The sequence below is a fragment of the Schistocerca piceifrons genome, chromosome 1, assembly GCF_021461385.2.
Source record: "Schistocerca piceifrons isolate TAMUIC-IGC-003096 chromosome 1, iqSchPice1.1, whole genome shotgun sequence".
Classification (NCBI taxonomy): Eukaryota; Metazoa; Arthropoda; class Insecta; order Orthoptera; family Acrididae; genus Schistocerca; species Schistocerca piceifrons.
The window spans coordinates 682176789-682198714 of record NC_060138.1 but is presented as its reverse complement, the minus strand read 5'-3'; the positions used below and the strand labels follow the sequence as shown (position 1 = coordinate 682198714).

General features: G+C 43.8%; 1 protein-coding gene across 1 annotated transcript in view; it reads left to right on the top strand.

Moving 5' to 3' along the window:
• Nucleotides 1-21926, top strand: part of LOC124709352 (sushi, von Willebrand factor type A, EGF and pentraxin domain-containing protein 1) — a 547768-nt gene that overhangs the window by 481609 nt on the left and 44233 nt on the right. Inside the window, exons 8-9 of the mRNA XM_047240832.1 lie at nucleotides 6292-6441; nucleotides 12098-12274. Of these exons, the coding sequence (XP_047096788.1) occupies nucleotides 6292-6441; nucleotides 12098-12274 (327 nt within the window). The remainder of the gene's footprint in view (nucleotides 1-6291; nucleotides 6442-12097; nucleotides 12275-21926) is intronic.

The window sequence follows — 21926 nt, the reverse complement described above, 5'->3', positions numbered from 1 at the left end:
ACACCTCTCCTCTGGTTCTATTAACATAATTGCGTACTACGATACGATCTCGGATGTGCCAGCTCGCCGAGAGCACTTCTCTCAAAGGTCAGAGAGATACCGTTAACAACCTACATAAAGGCCTTAGTAATAGCCATGCAATGTCATTAGTTGGAGGATAAAAGTTAAGCCCACCGTAATACTGCTACGCAGCTACCCAGATCTCGGTGCAGGGTCAGATTTCGTCCAGATGCACATCTTTTCAAGCGCTTTTACCGGTGCTGTTCATAAAGTCTTCCGAATTGAACAGTCGTCTCGAGACAACGACGTTTCATGTCTTCCTAAGTCTTGCACATCAAAGAAATTTCCACATTCGCTTGTATTTAATTACATCCCTCCCTCGTACTTCGTGTGAAACACGCTACGAACTATTAAAACTGCTGCGTCATGAAGACAGAATTCAAGAAACGTCAAATTGGGCTGAAGAGTACTGCATACTTGGTAGTGACAATGATTAGCATTTCAGTGCAGGCGCACGAAGCAGGAAGCATTAACGCCGTCTACATTATGTACGAGGACTTGCTGAAAAGTAATGCCTCCGAATTTTTTATGTGAAAGCTTTTGAACATTTTTAAGTAGAACAAACACTATTTACATTCTAGATCTTTGTTCTTCATTTACTTTTGAGTACATCGTGGGAGCAGACAGTAATCAATGTTATTACTGATAGTTACTATTAAAATGAGTCTTGATCACAAATTTATTTATTTATTCTGTTAACCTGTTTCGGCAATGCCTGTGGTCATCTTCAGACCTGCAAGTCATATACGAAGTCTGATCAGAGGGCTACATACATTAAAGAAAATTACATAAAACTAGAAAGTTATTAAACGATGAATTACTAATGCTGTATGAGCAGGAGCCTCCTTCTGGTGGTAAATCACTGCTAGATAGAGCAGTGCACGTCTTACTTATATACTGGAGGCTCCGCCCACTTTTGACAGAATGTTGTCGTCGCTAACCAATGGGTTAAAAGTCAAATAAAAACGTAAAATTTCGTAATTAAAAGAACAATGACAAGATTGAAAAATAAAAATACATGGAACTTAGCTGGTTCCACGGCTAATGTCAGGTAAAATACGTAAAAATATTAAATATATGAGACAAATGAAAATCGTTTTGTCAGTACATGGGTTGCCGTCTCTGGGCTTGTCGGAGAACCATTTAGAAGCTACTGGCTGCCATGGTAAGTATGGACGCCATTCCAAAGATGTGGCAGCGGGCTACTCTCCAACGGGAAGAAAGGAGACAGAGTACACGAGTTTGCATGTATAAACTAGAACATGCGACAGTGCGGCTACATACGCAAATGCTGGGGATTACAGCTATTGTCCACTAATTTATGTATAGCTCTTTGGTGTAAATTTATTATAGTATTTAAGCATTATTCAGGGAACGCCTGACAGTCACGTTGACATACTCACGCTTTCGACACGTTAACGAATCTGTGACGACAGTACGAGAAAACAGGACATCAGGATGACGTGCGTTCTCTAAAGGTCGATTAATGGTTCAAATGGTTCAAATGGCTCTGAGCACTATGGGACTTAACTACTGAGGTCATCAGTCCCCTAGAACTTAGAACTACTTAAACCTAACTAACCTAAGGACATCACACACATCCATGCCCGAGGCAGGATTCGAACCTGCGACCGTAGCGGTCACGCGATTCCAAACTGACGCGCTTAGAACCGCACGGCCACACCGGACGGCGGTCGATTAATTATTAAAATAAATTTCTTCGAAAAAGTTAAAGAAATGAATGATAAACTGCATAATTCCGTATTAGCCCGTAAACGCGGCTCCTATGACCAAAACAGTATACAAATAGCGCGCTTTTGGTCGTAGGGAAATGACAGTGACGTTGCTCTGTGCCCAGTTTTCGTTTTACGGAGCCCCGTATGCTTTTTCATGGTGGAGGAGGGATAAAGAAGAATGTAGCCACATTTCCACTGGACGAACTTGTATGTTTTTTCCTCTGAAGCGTGCTCTATAGCACTGAACTTTTTCCAGAGTCTTCTTCTGATGGAGCACCATTTGGAACTGCATACACTGCATCACTTTAATTTTCAAGTTACACACTCCACAGCCTCACAAAACACAGCCTCGTTAGAGGCCAAACGATTCCCACCATTAGTCATTCTCACCCTGTCACTTCTCCTTTACAACAACACGGTCGTGCACTCAACTTGCTTGCGAAGTCACGGCTAGCCTTACACTCCAGCAAGCTTCGGTAGAAGTGAAAGCGAGTCGACAAATAGGAAGTGACCGTAGCATCACCGTTCTCAGACTCCGCACTACCTTGGGAAGGAAGTGACCCGGTATAGCTACTGGTGTATCAACGGGGCCTTGATTTGTAATGTATGCAACCCTCAATATCAGACGCGTACTCTCTCCGCTTCTGACTTCTAGTTTCTTCACTAAAGCACTGCGTCAAACTTGCCCTCACTGTTTAAAGCCACTGAACTGACACTCCCATATGAGTATGTACTTAGATACGACATACTTTCATGGAAGAATAGTCATAATTAGGAACTTGGGAACTTACTTTATTTATGCGAAATTTCATTCGTCAAGCATGGACTATGTCGCGGCAAATCAGCAGATCGTATTAATTTAATTCCAACTGTTAGCTGCAGTAGTTCACAGTACATGATGCTTCCTATCATTTCACTACAAATATGTACGATTTTCTGAATGTCAGCAGTCGATTGACCCTTTTAAGGCAGAAGTACACAACAACATTCTATGAAAATTACTGGTTGGTCTTAGGTGCGATGAAGCCTAACAACTAAACTAAAATAAAAAAAAGCTTACACTTGATGTAAAGACTACCTTTGTCTCTCTCTCTCTCTCACACACACATTTTATCATGATAAGAAAGCTCAATCCATTCTCAATACTATCAGTTTCGTTTGACAATTTTGCACGATCAGGATTATATATTTCAGTTATGGTTTCATCTTATCGTCACAACCACTAGCGCACATATATTCAGTTATGATGTCTGTAAAAGAAATTTCAAAGGCAAAAGGGTTATATAATGCTTTTATATGCAACATAGCAACACTCTAATGCTTTGTGAAGTTAAATCTTTATTTCACTTTCAAAAACAAACAAAATTAGTAACTTTTCAACAAGTGTACTTTACTACAAATCTACCTCACTGTCCTTCGAAGATGGTTAGTGTATTTGCATTTACTTTTGTTTCTGTGAAAAAAGACTTCCAGCATTCTTGTTGCATCAGGCGTACTAGACTGTAACACTACGTGGTTATCAAGTGACTAATGATGTCTCATGTGAGAATTCAAGTTCAGAATTAAAGTCTTCTTTCAACACTTACACATAACTTTACTAACCATTAAATCAGTGCAATCCTGTGGAAATACATATTGCAAATCTTGTAAAAGCAATTGCTCCAGCCACATTTTGCTATCACTGACTTATTGTTCTAGGATGTGGCAAGCACGTATCGTATATGCCCCGTCATAATCATATGTTCTTGCAGAATGAAAGTTAAGCGTCAATGCAAAAGATCTCAAAGGTGAGCCACATTTTGTAAGAAAGAGAGAACATGTTGTCTTCGCAAATTGACGTCACAACCCTTCATTTACAGCTCATACATTGCTAAGCATTGAAGTACTCTCTCCATATACGTAGTTCTTCACCTGCAATTCCATTGCTTCAGGAGACAATTTAGCTGTTGCAGAAGCTTGATTCTATTCCTGTATTGCGTGTTTGCTTCACTTATAGTGTACAACCCTCTCTTGATACGTGCAACAGTGTCATGAGATGGTGCTCCTGGACTGAACGAATATCTTTTAGCAACACTAAAAAATAAACACACGCATAAAATAGCCAAATTAGTAATACATGCCAAGTGTTTGTTGCACAGAAATTATTATTAGGCTAATGTCTGGAGCAGTAGCTCCCAAATTAATGATAAATCTTCCCACATAATAATTTGCACAGATCAAAATAATCATATATGCACGAAAAAGAATTAATATACTGAAAATTTTAGATTAATGATTTGAGGTGTGGTCACAACGTTCACTCGCTGAATTATCTCAGACGTAAACACTGAAGTAAAGTACGCAATGCGTCAACAGCAGAGGAAAACAAGTTTAACATCAAATTCTGTCAGATAAATACGTATCATACACTGAAAAACACTGAAACGCTTTGAATGTATTGCGCTATTTTTGACTGGTATGCCATATTTCTTCGTAATGTTTTGATCCGAGCTTTTCCTTGCGTTATCCGTCGTAAACATAACCGCAACGAATAGTGTATATTTAAAGCAAAAGTATTATTTTAACCAAAGCATTTACCTATTGAAAGTAACAACAAACTTTCCGCTTCTGTTAACGCATCCGTAGGTAACGCGAGCAACCATTTTTACAGACGTTTTCGTTTGTAACGCTGCAATGCTACACACGCGCTATTCACAATGTTTTGGTCTCCACAATATGGCGAATTGCTTAAGTTGCTGGCCGTACACTACCGGCGTTAGAGCATCATCTCACATCAAGCGAGATAATACCGGACACGGGAATGGCGCCGTGTTGTCTCTTCATACGAGTCCCGGTTCCCGTACAGCATCACGACGGGCGTGTCTGTGTGTGGAGCGTCGGAGGAGCTCTAATGTTGGCTCATTGCATTCATCATCGCCATACGAGCCTAGTGTGTGGCATTGTGTTATAAGGTGCCAATCGACAGACAAACAATACGATCACTTTTCAACATTTCACTCGTAAGGGACTGCATTATGAGGGCTGCGACTGTTTATAAATACAAATAAAACAGCTTCTGCAATTTGCATTAAAATGCTGTGAGACGACGCGGGCATTTGGATACACTTTGAATAACTTTTCTTATCAGAATGAGATTTTCGCTCTGCAGCGGAGTGTGCACTGATGTGAAACTTCCTGGCAGATTAAAACTGTGTGCCGGACCGAGACTCGAACTTTTCTTATGTCTTGGCCATAGTTTTATTTTTCCAACACCAACTTAAGCGTTTCGACTTTCGTCATTTTCAAAGGCATTGTTATGTCAGTCATATAAAATACATTAGATACATTGTAAAACGTCAACATTCTCAATCACGAGATACAATGTATCTAACGAACAATTTTATGACTGATATAACACTGCCTTTGAATGTGACGGAAAGTCGTAAAGAGTAAAATGTTGTTGGAAAAATAAAAGAAGAAATGTTAGTAAAACAGTTTATGCGTCAGTCACTTATTTATTTTGCCACTACGCGTTTCGATGGTTCAAACCATCATCTTCAGGTCGGCAACTGTTTGTTTTTGTCGTAGCTGGTGTTGGTGGAGTGAATAGACGTCTTTTCAGAGTAGCAGACCAAGGAAATTGTAGGTTATTTTGCATCTTTTGCAAATGATAAAAGTTGTTAGCTCTCAAAAGTGCCTTTTCTAAACAAACAGTTTTTAACATTAGCGAAATACGCAAAATAATTTACATTTCCCTTGGTCCGCTGCTGTGGAAAGACGCCTGTAATCTTTACCTACACCAACTATGTAAATAAAAAATTCTCCACGTGTAGATGATGGTTTGAATCATCGATGCGTAAAATAAGCAAATGACTGACGCAGAAACTGTCTCATTTGTAACGATCACTTCTGGTTCGCACAGGTTGTAATCTGAACAGCAGGCGTTGCGTTTCTGACGTGTTAAGTCCATTGGATGTAGTCAGTCTTACAGGTTTCTTTCAACAGTACAAAGAAGGAGCGAATGTTGCCCGTTCTGTCCTGACCTACCTCTATACAGGACATGTTCGACCCTGGTCCTGGTCAGCACCTTCTCTCACATACCGAAAACGTCGTGTCACGGTTTTACGGGAGACCGGCGCGCCATCTTTCACCAGCCGCTTCATTCTGTGAACTATAGCAAAGAACTGCAGCTGCGGGGAATAACCTACCCGTTACTGCCATTCAAGCTCAGTTTTATTCGGTACTCAGCTGGGTTGGAGAAGGTGCTGCTGCTATAATTGGCAGCTTTGTGTGCTAAAATTGCGGAACCTGTATACCTCCAAATCATCTACCAACTTAATCGTGAATTCTTCCCAACCATACTGTACATGCACAATGAGTAAAATGTGATTTGTGATCGATCATGATGTTGCAGTTTTAACTACAGCAGTGTATATGAGTGTATAGCTGAGTGGAGTGCGCTCGGGTGAAATAAAAGCATTGTTCAGTTCAATGACGCCAGGTTCCGTTGTTGCAGGCGAGGTGATCGAGCGGCCGGCGTGGGGCAAGGACCAGCCCAACAACTACAACGGCGAGCAGAACTGCGTGGTGCTGGACGGCGGCCGCGGCTGGCTGTGGAACGACGTGGGCTGCAACCTCGACTACCTGCACTGGATCTGCCAGCACAGTGAGTGCCGCCCGAAGGGTATCGTGTTGTACACTATGAGCTGCACTTTTATAGTTCATCACCAGAGGAATTTATTGTGTATATGTACATCAAATGACGTATCTGTTAAGTATGAGGATTGGACCTTGGATGTTTCTCAAAACTTTACTTTCCTTCAAAGTGGCATTCTGTATAAGCTAGTGCCAGTGATGTGGAAGTCGTAGCATACCTTGTTGTGTGGTGAAAATATAGTAATGAGAGAGTACTCGATCCACAACAAACTTTATTTTGTCGTCACAGGACTATTAGGTTGGTGCATAAGTTCGTGGTGTTTTTGTTTTGCAAGTGCATATTGTCATTTGTAGATAGTGAGTGAAGCTGAGAACGCTAGAAAATGGAGTGACAAGTGGAGAAATCGTAACACTTCCGACCTATTCTTCTGTTTGAGCTCAATACAGGGGAGACAGCAGCGAGAAACATTTGCACCGTGCAGATAATGCCATTGGAGAAAGCACGGCAAGAAAATGGTTTTCCCGTTTTGAGGAGGATCGTTTTGATATTAGTGACTCTCCACGTTCAGGAAGACCTTCGGGGTTTGATGGAGATCGTTTAAATGCGTTAATTAACAATGATCCACGGCGGGTGGCCGTATGTGCATTTCTGCTTGTCCGTCATCAAATGGCTCGTGAGCAACACCGACCATTCCCCTACTGGTGACGATAAATGGTGCCTTTATGCTACCATAAAGAAAGGAAAGGGTAACCCCAAACAAAGCATCCACAAAAGATAATGTTATGCATCTGGTGGGACAGCGACGGTGTGGTGAACTACGAATTGCTTCCCTAAAGTGTAATCATCGCTGCTGGCATTTATTGTCAACAACTGAGAAGGCTTGCAGACGCAGTTCAAGAACAATCACGAGGAATACTGCGCAAAGTGATTATATTCCACGATAACGCCCACCCGCATCTTGCTAGACTGACAAAAAACACTGTACAGGAGTTTGGTTGGGAAGTCATTCCACCCCCCCAACACCCCCCCCCCCCCTTATTTACATGATGTTGCGTCTTCAGGTTTTCTTTTCCGCTCGCTATCGAACAGCCTTCAAGGAACGTCCTTCTCGGATGAAAATGCGCTCCGAACATGGCTCCAGGAGTTCCTCATCTCAAAACACGTGATTTCTACACTCGCGGAATCGTAAAGTTACCCCAGTGTTGGCAGACTGTCGAAAATATTGAAGAATAATATACTCGTATTATTGATGGCTAAAGTCTCTGTTATGTGTATCTGCTGTGTTTATTCAGCTTATAGAAAATCGCTATAAACTTATGCACCAACCCAGCGTATATCAACAAGTCAGAGATACTCCTCAAGAACAAACAGATGGTCTCTCTCACTCGTAGCAAGTATCTGGTTCCACAACACGCACCTTCGGCAGCGCCAGTTGTGTTGATAATTCGAGTGAAGCCGTACTTTTCCGGACGAATCTCTGTAACAGTTCTGCAGAGAATGCCATGAAGTGCTTCCTCCAATTTAGGAAGCAAGCTGAAGCCACAAGGACTTAAGTCCAGAAAGTGTGGTAGACGGTGCAACGCTTTCCAGTCCCAACGATCGAGCAAATAAATCACAACTTGAGCCACATGCTGGCTGCAAATATAAAATAAACAGTTTAGAAAAATTTGGAAATTTTTGGTAAATGCTATGGGACCAAACTGCTGAAGTCATCGGTCCCTAGACTTACACACTACTTAAACTAACGTAGACTAACTTACGCTAAGGACAACACACACACCCATGCCCAAGGGAGGACTCGAACCTCTGACGGGAGGAGCCACCTGAACCGTGACAAGGCGTTTCAAACCGCACGGCTACCCCGCGTGGCAACAGTTTAAAGAAAGAAGTGGCGACACTTCCTGCTGGACCCGCCCAGCATTTCGCAGGACAATGCTCGGGCGCAAATGGCACAAGTTGTGACCTTGTTTGTTCGATCGTGGGCACTGGGAAGTTCTGTACTACTCACATCACTCCCCGGACTGAAGCCCTTGTGGCTTCAGCTCGATTCCTGAATTGAAGGAAGCACCTCATGGTATTCGATTCACAACTGTTACAGAGATTCACAGTCAGTAAGCCATTCCACTCGAACGATCAACACAACTGGCGCTGCTAAGGGTATCATAAGACTTCCAGATCGCTGATATACTGCACGTTGGTGACTACTTCGAAGGGGAGCAAACTTTGAAACATGTATCTCTTTTTTATAAGTTGTAAATAAATAGTTGCCGCTATTGAAGTTCCAAACCTCGCATAAAATCTTTATGATCATTAAAAATGATGTGGATCTCTGCGGTACACAGATCGTCGTGTGTACATGTTATAACTGACAGAGCTAAACGGCAACACTTCCTGGTTGTGTAGGACTCTATTGTAGGTATAGATGTAGGTAGAGATGTGCACACTGTGTACTGAGGAGGCAAAACAGTATTACCACCTGCTTAAAAGCTTGTTTGTCCGTCTTTGGAACGAAATACACCACTCACTCTGCGTATCAAGAATCCTACAGTTTGTTGGTAGGTTCTTGGAGGTATGTCGCATTAAATGTCTCCACGCAGGTCATGTAATTCGCGTAAATAATGGCCCGCTGATTTGCGTACGCAGTGATGGCACCCGATAGCGAGCCAGATGGGTTCCATAGGATTTACATCAGGCTAATTTGGTTGCCGAGACATCATCTTGAGTTCACTATAATGCTCCTCAAACCACTGTTCCACGATTCTGGCTCCGAGACACGGTTAATTATACGGCTGAAAGATGGCATCGCCGTCGGGGCAGACACGAAGCATGAAGGGATGCAGGTGGTTGGCAGCTGTCAGCGTGTCTTCGATTACTACCACAGGTCCCATGCAAATGCAGGAGAATGTCTCCCTTAGCATAATACTGCTCCCACCAGCCTGCATCCGTGGCTCGCTGCACGTTTCGAGCCGCCGTTCATCACGATGACGGCGTTTGTGGAGACGACCGTCGACCGTGTGTAGTAAAAATGTGATTCACCCGAAGAGCGGGCAGGTTTCCAGTAATCGACGGTCGAATCCCGATGGTCCCGTGCCCACTGCAGGGGTAACTGACGATATCGTTGGGTCAACATGTGAACACGTATGGGTGGTCTGCTGCGGAGCTCCGTTTACGATGAACGGTGTGCTCCGAAACACTTGTTCGTGCATCAGCATTGCGCTCTTTCAGCAGAAACGCCACCATCCGTCCTACTTTACACAGCAGACAAGCCTCCAGACCCCGCGTTCTCTGAAGAATCGTGGACGTCCAACCATTTAGTGCCTAGTGTAGTTTCACTGACCCACCTCTTTACGCAGATCCTCATGACAGTAGCACGTGAACATTCGACCAGTTCCGCCGTTTTCGAAATACTCGTTCACAGGCTCAGCGTAACATTAATCTACCCTTGTCAAAGACGCTTATCCAAGGATTTCCCCATTTGTACCCCATATCTTCACTAGGGTGGTCCCTCGTGCGTGTGTGCTCTGCTTTATACTTTTGTTACCGCATCACGTGTCCGCAACGCTACCAGGTGGCATCCAACGTCGCTGTGAGCAGCGGTCATTATGTTTTGCCTTATCAATGTATGCCACTGATCATAGGCTGTATGCCCGTACATCAGTTTGACAAACAAGTAGTTTTTAAGAGCAGCTCATGGTGTACATCAAACTGTGCTTTTCCGAAAGATATATTCTCTTCTTCTGCGTGTGAGGAAGTTACCATGAAAGTTTGGAGGTTACCCTGAAAGTTTGGAGGTAGACCTACATCATTGTCACACTACACCAACTATATTTATCACAATGACTGCTAAGATGTCTGTTCCTCAACTTATGTTTCTCTTGAGAATTTAGTAACCCACTTAATATTTAGAAGCAAGAATTTTTGTCGCAATCTCTACTTGCACTGGTCGCACTGGGCCAGATATCTCACTTGCTACATTTGAGCATCTGTGGCTTTATTCCTTCACAGCCAGGTCGGCGTACAATACTCACTTGTAGCAGACGCAAAAATGTGACCTGCTGGGATGGCAATCACCGTACCCAAACCTGTGGGTGTCAGCCTCGCGCACTGCCCACGCCGCGCGTTCACCTCTGCACGGTATTGCGCAGTAGAGCGACGCCCAGCCAACAGCCTCTGCCTTTTTTGGAATATCGACACATTAATCAATGTTCTACGATGCCATCACAAGCAAGAGGAGATGGGTCTAATACCAACGAATTTGAGAAATATAAAAACTGTCGTAGTCTTTATCTGCCATTTAAGGCCAATGTCCTATCTCAGTATACAAATTCAACACCGAAAAAGAACAACTGCGCGTTAACTCATGTTAACTGGTACACAGCGGTAACAGGACCACTGCGGTGTGCTGGGAAGTTTGAAAAGTTTGATGAGGTGCTAGCGGACGTAAAGCCGTGAAGGCAGGCCGTGAGTCGCGCCTGGTTCAGTGGTAAGAGCACTTGCCCTCGATAGGCAAATATTCCGGTCCGATCCCCGATCCAGCACACAGGAAGTTTCACTGCTGTGTGTTCTTTAAGACTATCTCGGCGTACTGAATATTGCTGAGGCTCTCGATTGTACACTACAAGGTGTCGCTGAAGCAGAAATAATCCTGGTGAATTTTCGCACTATCCGAGTAACGCATTAAGTCCAAGAGCTTCAGCTACATAATAATGAGACTTTTTATAGAATAAAAATCCGCTTAAAGCTTCGAAATCGGTCCTGGAATACATTGAGAAAAATTGCTAGCAACTGAAACGTATTTTTGTTTGTATAAATATGTTCCACAGTTGCCAGTAATTTTTCGTAATTTATTCCATGGGGGGATTCGAAGCTTAAAGCTTCATACTCAGGTGCCACCAACTGCGAACGAGAGGAGGGCCTACTAACGTACAAGTACTCTGGGGTTCACATACCGGCCGGCTGGAGTGGCCGAGCGGTTCTAGGCGCTACAGTCTGGAACCGCGCGACCACTACGGTCGCAGGTTCGAATCCTGCCTCGGGCATGGATGTGTGTAATGTCCTCAGGTTAGTTAGGTTTAAGTATTTCTAAGTTCTAGGGGACTGATGACCTCAGAAGTTAAGTCCGATAGTGCTCAGAACCATTTGAACCATTTTTGACATACCGAAATGATAGCTAAAGTTCTGGGAAGTGGTGTACTCACATAATTACGAGAACATAAATACGCGGTGATCAGGCCAGTCAGTCATGGGGAATCACACCCACCTCTAACAAACGCATGGCCCCCCCAATCCCACGCATTTGTTTGACGTCGGGTGATTCCCCATGACTGACGGGCCCGCGGCATATTTACGTTCCCATAATTATGTTAGTACCCTACTTTCCACAACTGTACCTCTGACTTTAGTATGTCAACCACATAGTACTTGCACATTAGTAGCCCCTCGTCCTGTTAGCAGCTGCTGGCACCTAAAAATGAAGCTTAAAGTTTCGAAACCGGTTCAGAAAAATTACTGGTAACTGAAGCGTATTTTTATTCTACAAACATGTTCCTCAGTTGCGGATGTTCATCTGAAAAAATATTCCGTAATAATGAGATAGTACTGTCTTGAAACACACCTTCGGGTGGGGGACCACCGTTTCTCACGAGCCTTGTCGCTTCTTTGACAGCTCCGTCGACGTGCGGCAGCCCCGACAAGCTGCTGAACACGACCATCGAGGGCGACCAGCAGAGCGTGGGCTCGACCATCACGTACCGCTGCCCGGAGGGACACCGGCTGGTGGGCAATGGCACGCGCCTCTGCGCCCAGGACGGCTTCTGGACGGGCACCGCGCCCGCCTGCCAGTGTGAGTACACCAGCTCCACCCAGCTCACTGCTTTTGGTCGGGCGACAGTTGATTTTCCTACGAAAACTAAATCAGAGACGACATTTGTTATCAGATTTGCAAAAGTTACTGGATAGCACATACAGGGTGAAAAGTATTTAAACCGACGAACTCTGGGAGGTTGTAGGGGACATCAAAACAAATATTTTTCCCTGATGTAATTTTTTCCTATGAGGAGTATTTAAACCGGTAGAGGAAGATTTCTCTGGCTGCAAATTAATTAAACCAACAAACACTTTTCCATTTTTTATGACCAAGAGACGACACGTTAACACAACCCAATTTCAATTACAGCAGATTTTCAAAAATGCCTCCATTGACATCTAAACCAAGGTTACACCGTCGGATCACGTTCTGTCTGACACGGGCAAAAACCCCAGGAGTATCCTGAATTGTTCCTGCTGCTGCTACTATCCGGGCAACCAGATCTTCTTCCGATGCAACAGGAGTTGCGTAAACAAGGTTGCGCATCTCTCCCCACACAAAAAAGTCCAGAGGGGACATATCTGGGGATCGAGCAGGCCATGGTACAGGACCACCTCTGCCAATCCACGTTTCTGGGAACCGTCGGTCCAGGAATCGACGCACACGACGACTGAAATGTGCCGGCGCCCTATCATGTTGGAACCACATGCTTTGTCTTGTAGGGAGCGGGACGTCTTCCAACAATTCTGGCAATGTTCTGACGAGAAAATTGTAATAGTGCCTGCCATTTAATGGCCTAGGTAGCAGATACGGTCCAATTAAAAAGTCACCAAAAACACCGACCCACACATTAACGAAGAACCGCACTTGATGAGCGCTAGTAACTGTGGCATGTGGGTATCGTCACTCCAAACATGCGAATTGTGCATGTTGAAGACTCCATTACGCCCTAACGTTGCTTTATCGGTAAACAACACAGAGGATGGAAATTTAGGATACATTTCACACAGTTCCAGGTACCACTGCGAAAACTGTGCTCTGGGTGGATAATCAACTGGTTCCAGGTTGTGGACACGCTGTAAGTGAAATGGACGTGACAATTGCTCTCTAAGGACTGTCCTTACATTCGTCTGATTAGTCCCCATGTTACGTGCAATTGCACGAGTGCTGATTGAAGGATTCCGCTCCACATGCTGCAAGACAGCTTCCTCAGATTTCAGCGTTCTTACCGTGCGACAGCGTCCCTGTCCAGGTAATCTGCTAAATGACCGGGTCTCACGCAGACGTTGGTACGTACACAGCAGCAAAGGTCGTATGATGCGAGATACGGCGATTAGGATATTGTTGTTGATAAACCCGCTGTGCAGCTCGTCCGTTGTGGTACGCACCAACCATATCAGTGCACTCACTCCAGGTGTATCGCTCCATTACTAAACAGAGACAGTGCACTACTACACTGGTGGACAGTAGTTGCCTACAACTGGCGCGTAAAACGGCCTCCGCCGGTTTAAATAATCCTCATAGGAAAAAATTACATCAGGGAAAAATATTTGTTTTAATGCCCCCTACAACCTCCCAGAGTTTGTCGGTTTAAATACTTTTCACCCTGTATAACCTATTCGTCAATCACGTTTTTAGGATCAGTTAGGGAAGAGTGTTGTATTTTGATGATAATGTACCTAGCAATAAGTGATGTTTCTTGGTCGGTGTTTCAATATAGTGACCGACTTCGGAATCACATGAAAGAATGCGCACTAGACACCGCCGTAAGTAGTTCCTGACATTTTGTAGTGTTTCTTTCATTTTACTTTTCTTTTAAGATGTGAAGTAGTGCTTAGTGCAGCATTTGTAAATATGTTGAGTCTGCACTTCTTAAGTACTGTATAATACATTAAACCTATTTGGAAAATACTGTTAATTCTTCAGCTTCAGTATTTTAAGGTGAGTAAAACTTGATATATTTTAAAACTATACAGGGTGAATCACCGAAAACTTGCACCGCAAATATTGCGAAAATTGAAAGTGCTGTTGATGTGTGGTTTTCACAGAATGGATTGGTAGTCAGGGGCTTGTATTGTTAGCCAATCGGGCCAGCCACTGTGGCCGAGCGGTTCTAGGCGCTTCAGTCCGGAACTGCGCTGCTGCTGCACTCCCAGGTTCGAATCCTGCCTCGGGCAGGGATGTGTGTGATGTCCTTAGATTGTTGTTGTTGTTGTGGTCTTCAGATCTGAGACTGGTTTGATGCAGCTCTCCATGCTACTCTATCCTGTGCAAGATTCTTCATCTCCCAGTACTTACTGGAACCTACATCGTTCTGAATCTACTTAGTGTATTCATCTCTTTGTCTCCCTCTACGATTTTTACCCTCCACGCTGCCCTCCAATGCTAAATTAGTGATCCCTTAATGCCTCAGAACATGTCCCACCAACCGGACCCTTCTTCTTGTCAAGTTTTGCCACAAAGGTTGGTTAGGTTTAAGTAGTTCTAAGTCTAGGGGACTAATGAACTCAGATGTTAAGTCCCGTAGTGCTTAGAACCATTTGAACCATTTTGTTAGCCAATCAACAGATTGTAATAATAGTTAGAAAGTGTATTTTTTGTGCAAATATACACTTTTTTAAATGGAACAATGCCTATTGACATTAACGAACTAAAAGTAGGTAAATTAGAATGTCAGTGGCGTCTGTTTCAAGATTCTAGTGCGAGTCGTTTACGAGATATCATATTTAGAAAAGTTTCCACATTGGCATTTATTTATGCCATTCAGTCTGCGTGGCTGCTAGGCACGACATTGTTATGTTTGCTTACTGTGTGCTTGTGTGTTCCTTGAGTGCATGGCGACTTGCTAGCCAGTTAGTGTGTGACAGTCCAAGCAATAGGTCGTGGGTGGATAATAGGATTTACCAACGCAGAAAAATCCAACTTGCTCATGGCGTAAGGAGAGAGTAGGAAAAATGCAGTTAGTTCGTATACGGTGTATGTGGCAAGATATCCCAATAGACGTCAACCATCTCGGCAGTTATTTAGCAACCTTTTCAACCATTTATGTGAAAGTGGTAATATAACATCTAGACAATGTAACAGATGGAAACGAGTGACGACAGAAGAGGGGCAAATTAATGTTCTTGCTACTATTGCAACTGATCCGCGCGTTAGGTCCCGTGGCATGAGTCAGGCAAGTGCCCTATGCGTTATCCATTGACACAGGTTCCATCCCATCACATCTTTGACCGTCCAAAGCTACATGGAACGATTATGAGAATCGTGTTAACTTCTATACATGGGCATTAAGACAGGATACTCCAGGTGTATCACGCATCTTATTTAGTGATGAAGCCACGTTCACCAATCACGGCCAGGTAAACCTTCGAAACATGCTCTGTTGGTCTGTTGACAATCCCCATTGGCTTCGTCAGGTGGAACGGCAGCGTGTAAACGTGTCGTGTAGGACTGTGAACCATCAGCTCACAGGCGAAACACTGAACGCGCACAAGTACCACAGCCTCCTAACAGACCATCTTCCTCTGCAGACTAGGACAAACATGTGATACCAACATGATGGCTTTCCAGACCATGGTGCACGAAGTGCTACAGCATGTGTTCACGAATTGGTTCCACGTCGTTTGATTGGACGCAGAGGACCCTGACCGGCCCGTTCCCCTGATTTGACGCCTGTAGACTTATACCTGCGGGGAAAATTAAAAGTCGCTGTCTGCAAGTACATAGTAACTACACACATGAAATGCAACGATGTATTGTTGCAACCTGCTCGGACATCTCCATTGAAATGCTAGCAAGTGTGCAGCAGTCGTTCTATTCCAGAATGGAAGCGTGTATTGTCACTACCAGTGGTCATTTTGAACACAACCTGTTATGGTCAATTGTCACGCTACTGACCAGAATCCAAACAACTAGTGTATGCACTTGTGCTGTTCTTTAGTGTGTGCTAACACAGGTATTACACAAATGTCGGTGTAGGAACTTTTCAAAATACGATACCTCGTAAAGGACTCGCACTAGAATCCTTCAACGAACACCATTGACATTTTAATTTACCCTACTATTAGTCTGTTAACGACAGTTGGCATTGTTAGAAGCATTATTACAATATGTTGATTGCCTAATAAGACGAGCTCCTAACTACCAATCCATTCTATGAAAACCGCACATCAATAGCATTTTCCATTTGAGCAATCTTTGCGGTGAAAGTTTTAACAGATTCACCCTGTACAACGTGTGGACGGTTAAGCCATACTTCGGTCTACATCTACATCTATTTCAACATCTATACTCTGAAAACCATCGTAAAAATGCATGGAAGAGGTCACATCACATTGTACCAGTTATTAGGTTTTTCCGGGTTCCATTCACGTATGGAGCGCGGGAAAAATGATGGTTTTTATGCCTCTGTGCGTACTGTAATTACACTAATCGTGTCCTCAAGATCCCTAGGTGAGCCATACGTAGGATGGTCAGTTGATCGGGGGAAGGGACCAAACAGCGAGGCCATCGGTCCCATCGGATTAGGGAAGGACGGAGAAGGAAATGCCATTTAACATAAACCATCCCGGCATTTACCTGAAGAGATTTAGGGAAAACACGGAAAACCTAAATAAGGATGGCCGGACGCGGGTTTGAATCGTTGTCCTCCCGAATGAGAGTCCAGTGTGCTAACCACTGCGCCACCTCGCTCGGTAGGGGGCTGCAGTATATTCCTTGAGCCTTCATTTAAAGCTGGTTCTTGAAACATTGTTAGCAGACTTTCTCGGACCAGTTTAGTCTGTCATCAAGAGTCTGCCAGCTCAGATTCTTCAGCATCTCTGTGATACTCTCCCACGGGTCAAACAAAACAGTGACCGAAACTTCCTGGCAGATTAAAACTGTGTGCCGGACCGAGACTCGAACTCGGGACCTTTGCCTTTCGCGGGCAAGTGCTCTACCATCTGAGCTACCCAAGCACGACTCACGCCCCGTCCTCACAGCTTTCACAGCTTTACTTCTGCCAGTACCTCGTCTCCAATTTTCCAAACTTTACAGAAGCTCTCCTGCGAAACTTGCAGAACTAGCACTCCTGAAAGAAAGGATATTGTGGAGACATGGCTTAGCCACAGCTTGGGGGATGTTTCCAGAATGAGATTTTCACTCTGCAGCGGAGCGTGCTCTGTGAGGAGGACGGAGCGTGGGTCGTGCTTGGGTAGCTAAGATGGTAAAGCACTTGTCTCCGAAAGGCAAAGATCCCGAGTTCAGGCCTCGGTCCGGCGCACAGTTTTAATCTGCCAGGAAGTTTCATACCAGCGCACACTCCGCTGCGGAGTGAAAATCTCATTCTGAAAACAGTGACCATTCGTGCTGCCCTTCACTGAATACGTTCAATATCCCTTGTTAGTCCTGTTTGGTACACGTCCCACAAACTTGAACAAGATTCTAGACTGGGTCGCACGAGTGTTTTGTAGGCAATCTCCTTTGTCGACTAATCGCTCTTCCCCAGTATTCTACAAATAAATCGAAAACTACCAACTGCTTTACCTACAAGTGAACCTTTGCGACCATTCCATTTCATATCCCTACAAAGTGTTAAACCCAGTTATCTGTGTGAGTTGGTCGATTCTAACTGTGACTCACTGATATTATAGTCATAGAACACTGCATTTGTTTGGTTTTGTGAATTGCAAAATTTTACATTTCTGAACATTTAAAGCAAGTTGTCGACCTTCTGACTGAATATTTATGCAGCTTGTTTCAGACAGCACTTCATAATAGATAACTGCATCATCTACAAAAAGTCCGAGGTTGCACAGGATCATTAATATACAACATGGACAGCAAAGGTCCCAACAAACTTCCCTGGGGCACATTCGACGTTACTTCAACATCTGACGATGATTCTCCATCCAAGATAACATACTGCGTTCTCCCTACCGAAAAGTCTTCAGTCCAGTCACAAACTTCACTTGATACTCCATATTATCGTACTTTTGACAATAAGCATAGGTGTGGTACTGAATCAGACGTTTTTCGGAAATCAAGAAATACACCAAGTACCTCACTGGCTTGATCCAAAGGTTTCACTACGAAAAGCGCAAGTTGGGTTTCGCACGATGGCTGTTTTCGGAATCAGTGCTGGTCGGCATGGAGGTCATTCTGTTCGATATACCTCGTTATGTTTGAACTGAGAATATGTTCTAAGATTCTACAACAGATCGATGACAAGGTATTGGATGTCACTGAGGCTCACTTCTACTACCCTTCTTGTAGACGGATGTGACCTATGCTTTCTTCCTTCTATTGAGAACTGTTTTTTGTTCGAGGTATCTACGATGGATCATAGTTAGGAGACAGACAAACTACGTCGCAATTTCAGTATAGAATCTGATGGGGATTCCATCGGGGTCTGGAGCTTTGTTCAATTTTAATGATTTCAGCAGTTTCTCAGCACCACTGACACTAATATTTATTTCACTCACCTTCTCAGTGGTACGAGGATTAAATTAGGGTAATTCGCCTGGGTTTTGTTTTGTAAAGGAAAATTTAAAAACAGACTTAATTATTTCAGCTTTTGCTTTTCTATCCTCAATTTCAGTTCCTGTCTCGTTCGCGAGGGACTGGACACGAACTTTGGTGCCACTAACAGCGTTTAACATATGGCCAGAATTTCTTTTGATTTTGTGAAAGATCATTTGAAAATATTCTGCTACGGTAGTCATTGAAGGCTTTCACGCATTACTCTCTTGACTGCCAAACGCACGTCAGTATCGCTCTTCGTTATCCGTGCGTCATCTTGTACCTTCAAACGCAAGGCGGTATTCTATTTTGTGACATTTGCAAATGGACTGAGTGTTTTTTTTTATGTCTTGACAATTTTACCTCCTTAGAAAATAAAAATTTACAGGTTTTCTCGTATTTATGCTTCTAAATTTCAGTAGAATAATTGTTCTAGGTACATGAACTTGTTGTGCCTTAAAACACTTTCTCGCGATTTGAAAAACCTTTACTTTTACTGAGTAATTTTTGTAATTTCATATCAAAGACTGCAGCACACAAAAACTGAATGTTGTCATTTAAAAACATAATAACAAAATATGATACACTTCTAAACTCTAGACGGTTCAGTCTGGAACCGCGCGACCGCTACGGTCGCAGGTTCGAATCCTGCCTCGGGCATGGTTATGTGTTATGTCCTTAAGTTAGTTAGGTTTAAGTAGTTCTAAGTTCTAGGGGACTGATGACCACAGATGTTAAGTCCCATAGGGCTCAGAGCCATTTGAACCAATTTTTTTTCTCAACTCTGAAATGTGTTCAAAGGTACAGCACTGTCTCTTGAAATAAGAGTAAAATAATATACCACAGGATCTATCACAATTAATAGCAAAAATTGACACAGGTGAAAATGTACGATAATAGAAGCTGTAATCACGGGTCTGGAAATGTGCGGTTTGCGAGTTGATTACAAATGTGTGGCTACGTGCCGGCACTGACTTCAATGGAAAATACTGTTCTAGTTACTGAAAATGTATTTCATATGTCTATTTCAGCTCATATTTAACCCACAGCTTACCTTAACAACAAATCCATTTATTCGTTGGTGACATTAGTTAGAAGGGCAGACCGTGGTCTAACGTATGTTCTTTGCCTAACGTCACGTCTCCTAATGCCGGTGACATCCTCACACGCTATAAAGTCATCTTAAGCTGATTTTCGAACTCAACCAAGCTCAGCAAGCTGAACTGTTCGTAGATGACCACGCAACGGCCGGGGAGTGAAGCCATGCGACCGCTGGCGTAGGCCACGAATTTTCATCAAGCTCCAATCGTTATCGAACCAGGATGCACGCCTAAAGTGAACCCACAGAAATTCAAAAACAGCTTTAGTAGAAAAGAAGGAAATCTAAAACTAGAGAAGTTGTGGGACTTAGTGCTAGATAAAGCAAAGAATACCAACAGACACAGGAGTGGTCGGATAAAATCACTCCCTGATATCTGCGTGGTTACACTTAAATACACCGACGGAAAAAAAATCACAAAACCAACAAAATTAATGTAGAGTAATGAAACTTTGGGAATACGTTTGTCTAGGTAACATATTTAAGTGATAAACATTGCCAAAGCAAGATCATAGGTTAATGTAAGCGCGAGGTAAGCCATTGCAAATGTGAAGTGTTGATACCGCCAGAATGTTGAGTGTAAGCATGCGAACGTGCATGCATTGTGTTGTACAGACGCCGGATGTCAGTTAGAGGGATGGAGTTCCATGCTTGTTGCACCTGGTCGTTCAGTACAGGGACAGTTAATGCTGTTTGTGAGTGACGCTGGAGTTGTCCGATGATGTCCCATGTGTGCTCGATTGGATACTGATCTGATGATCGAGTAGGCGGAGACAACATGTCGACACTCTGTAGGGCATGCTGGGTTACAACAGCGGTATGTGGCTGAGCGTTGTCCTGTTGAAAAACACCCCCTAGAATGGTGTTCGTGAATGGCAGCACAACAGGTGGAATCACCAGACTCTCGTATAATAAATTTCCAGTCAAAGTGCATGGGATAGCCACGAGAGTGCTCCTGCTGTCATACAAAATCACACCCGGACCTAACTTCATGCGTAGGGCCAGTGTGTCTAACACGTAGACAGGTTGGTTGCAGGCCCTCAGCTTGCCTCCCTCTAGCCAAAATACGGCCATCACTGGTACCGAGGCAGAACCAGCTTTCATAAGAAAACGGAAAAGACCTCAACCCAGCCTTCCAAGGAGCTCTCACTTGACACCACTGAAGTTGCAAATGGCGGTGGTTTGAGGTCAGTGGAATACACGCTACACGACGTAGCGATTTGGCACAGCAGTGACACAACGAACTGTTACAACTGCTGCGCCAGAGCCATACGCTGAACGAGATGATCTTCCCTCTCGGCAATACCACGTGGCTTTCCAGAGCCCAAGCTTCTTGAAACCGTACTCTCCCATGACCACCTTTGCCAGCAATCGTGTACAGTGGCTACATTCCTGCAATATCGCTGAAGGAAACTCTAGCTTCTCGTAGCCCTATTACACGACCTCGTTCAAACTCAGTGGGGTGTTGATAGTGGCGTCTTTGTCTCCTGAAAGGCGTTCTTGACAAACATCAATGACCAGTCTCAAAGGCAACTAATGCTTACGACCGTTATAGAGTGTATCCATCGCAAACCTGATTTTCATCCTCATAGTTGTGCCACTAGCGTCACCCTTGTGCGACTGGCGCGAAATATGAATAGACATCTTCTTCCAGATGTAGAAACACGCCTACCGACTTCCGCTTATGCCGCACAACTCCTTGATATTGTCATTTGTTTTCGTCATTGTATTAGGGATTGTGTATTTGTGCTTGCTGAGCTCATTCGAATTCGAAAATCAGCTTATGAAGTTCTTAAAGCCTCTGAGGATTTTTCCAGCGTTAAGAGACGAAATGTCAGGCAGAGAAACATGCCTTCGACCACGGCGTAAGGCCCTTAAAAAAAACTCGCTAAGAATGTAAATACCGGCCCTACTGACCCGCAGTGAATGATCAAATTTATCACGGATAGTAATAATCAATCCTACTATGTGCTGGAGCGGGACTCGGGCCCGTGCCTTTGTCTTTTATACGTAACATTGGTAACACTGTCAACCTGGGATGCCTGAAAGCTCCTGACAGCAGTAAACCATCCCCCGTTTTATTCTTCT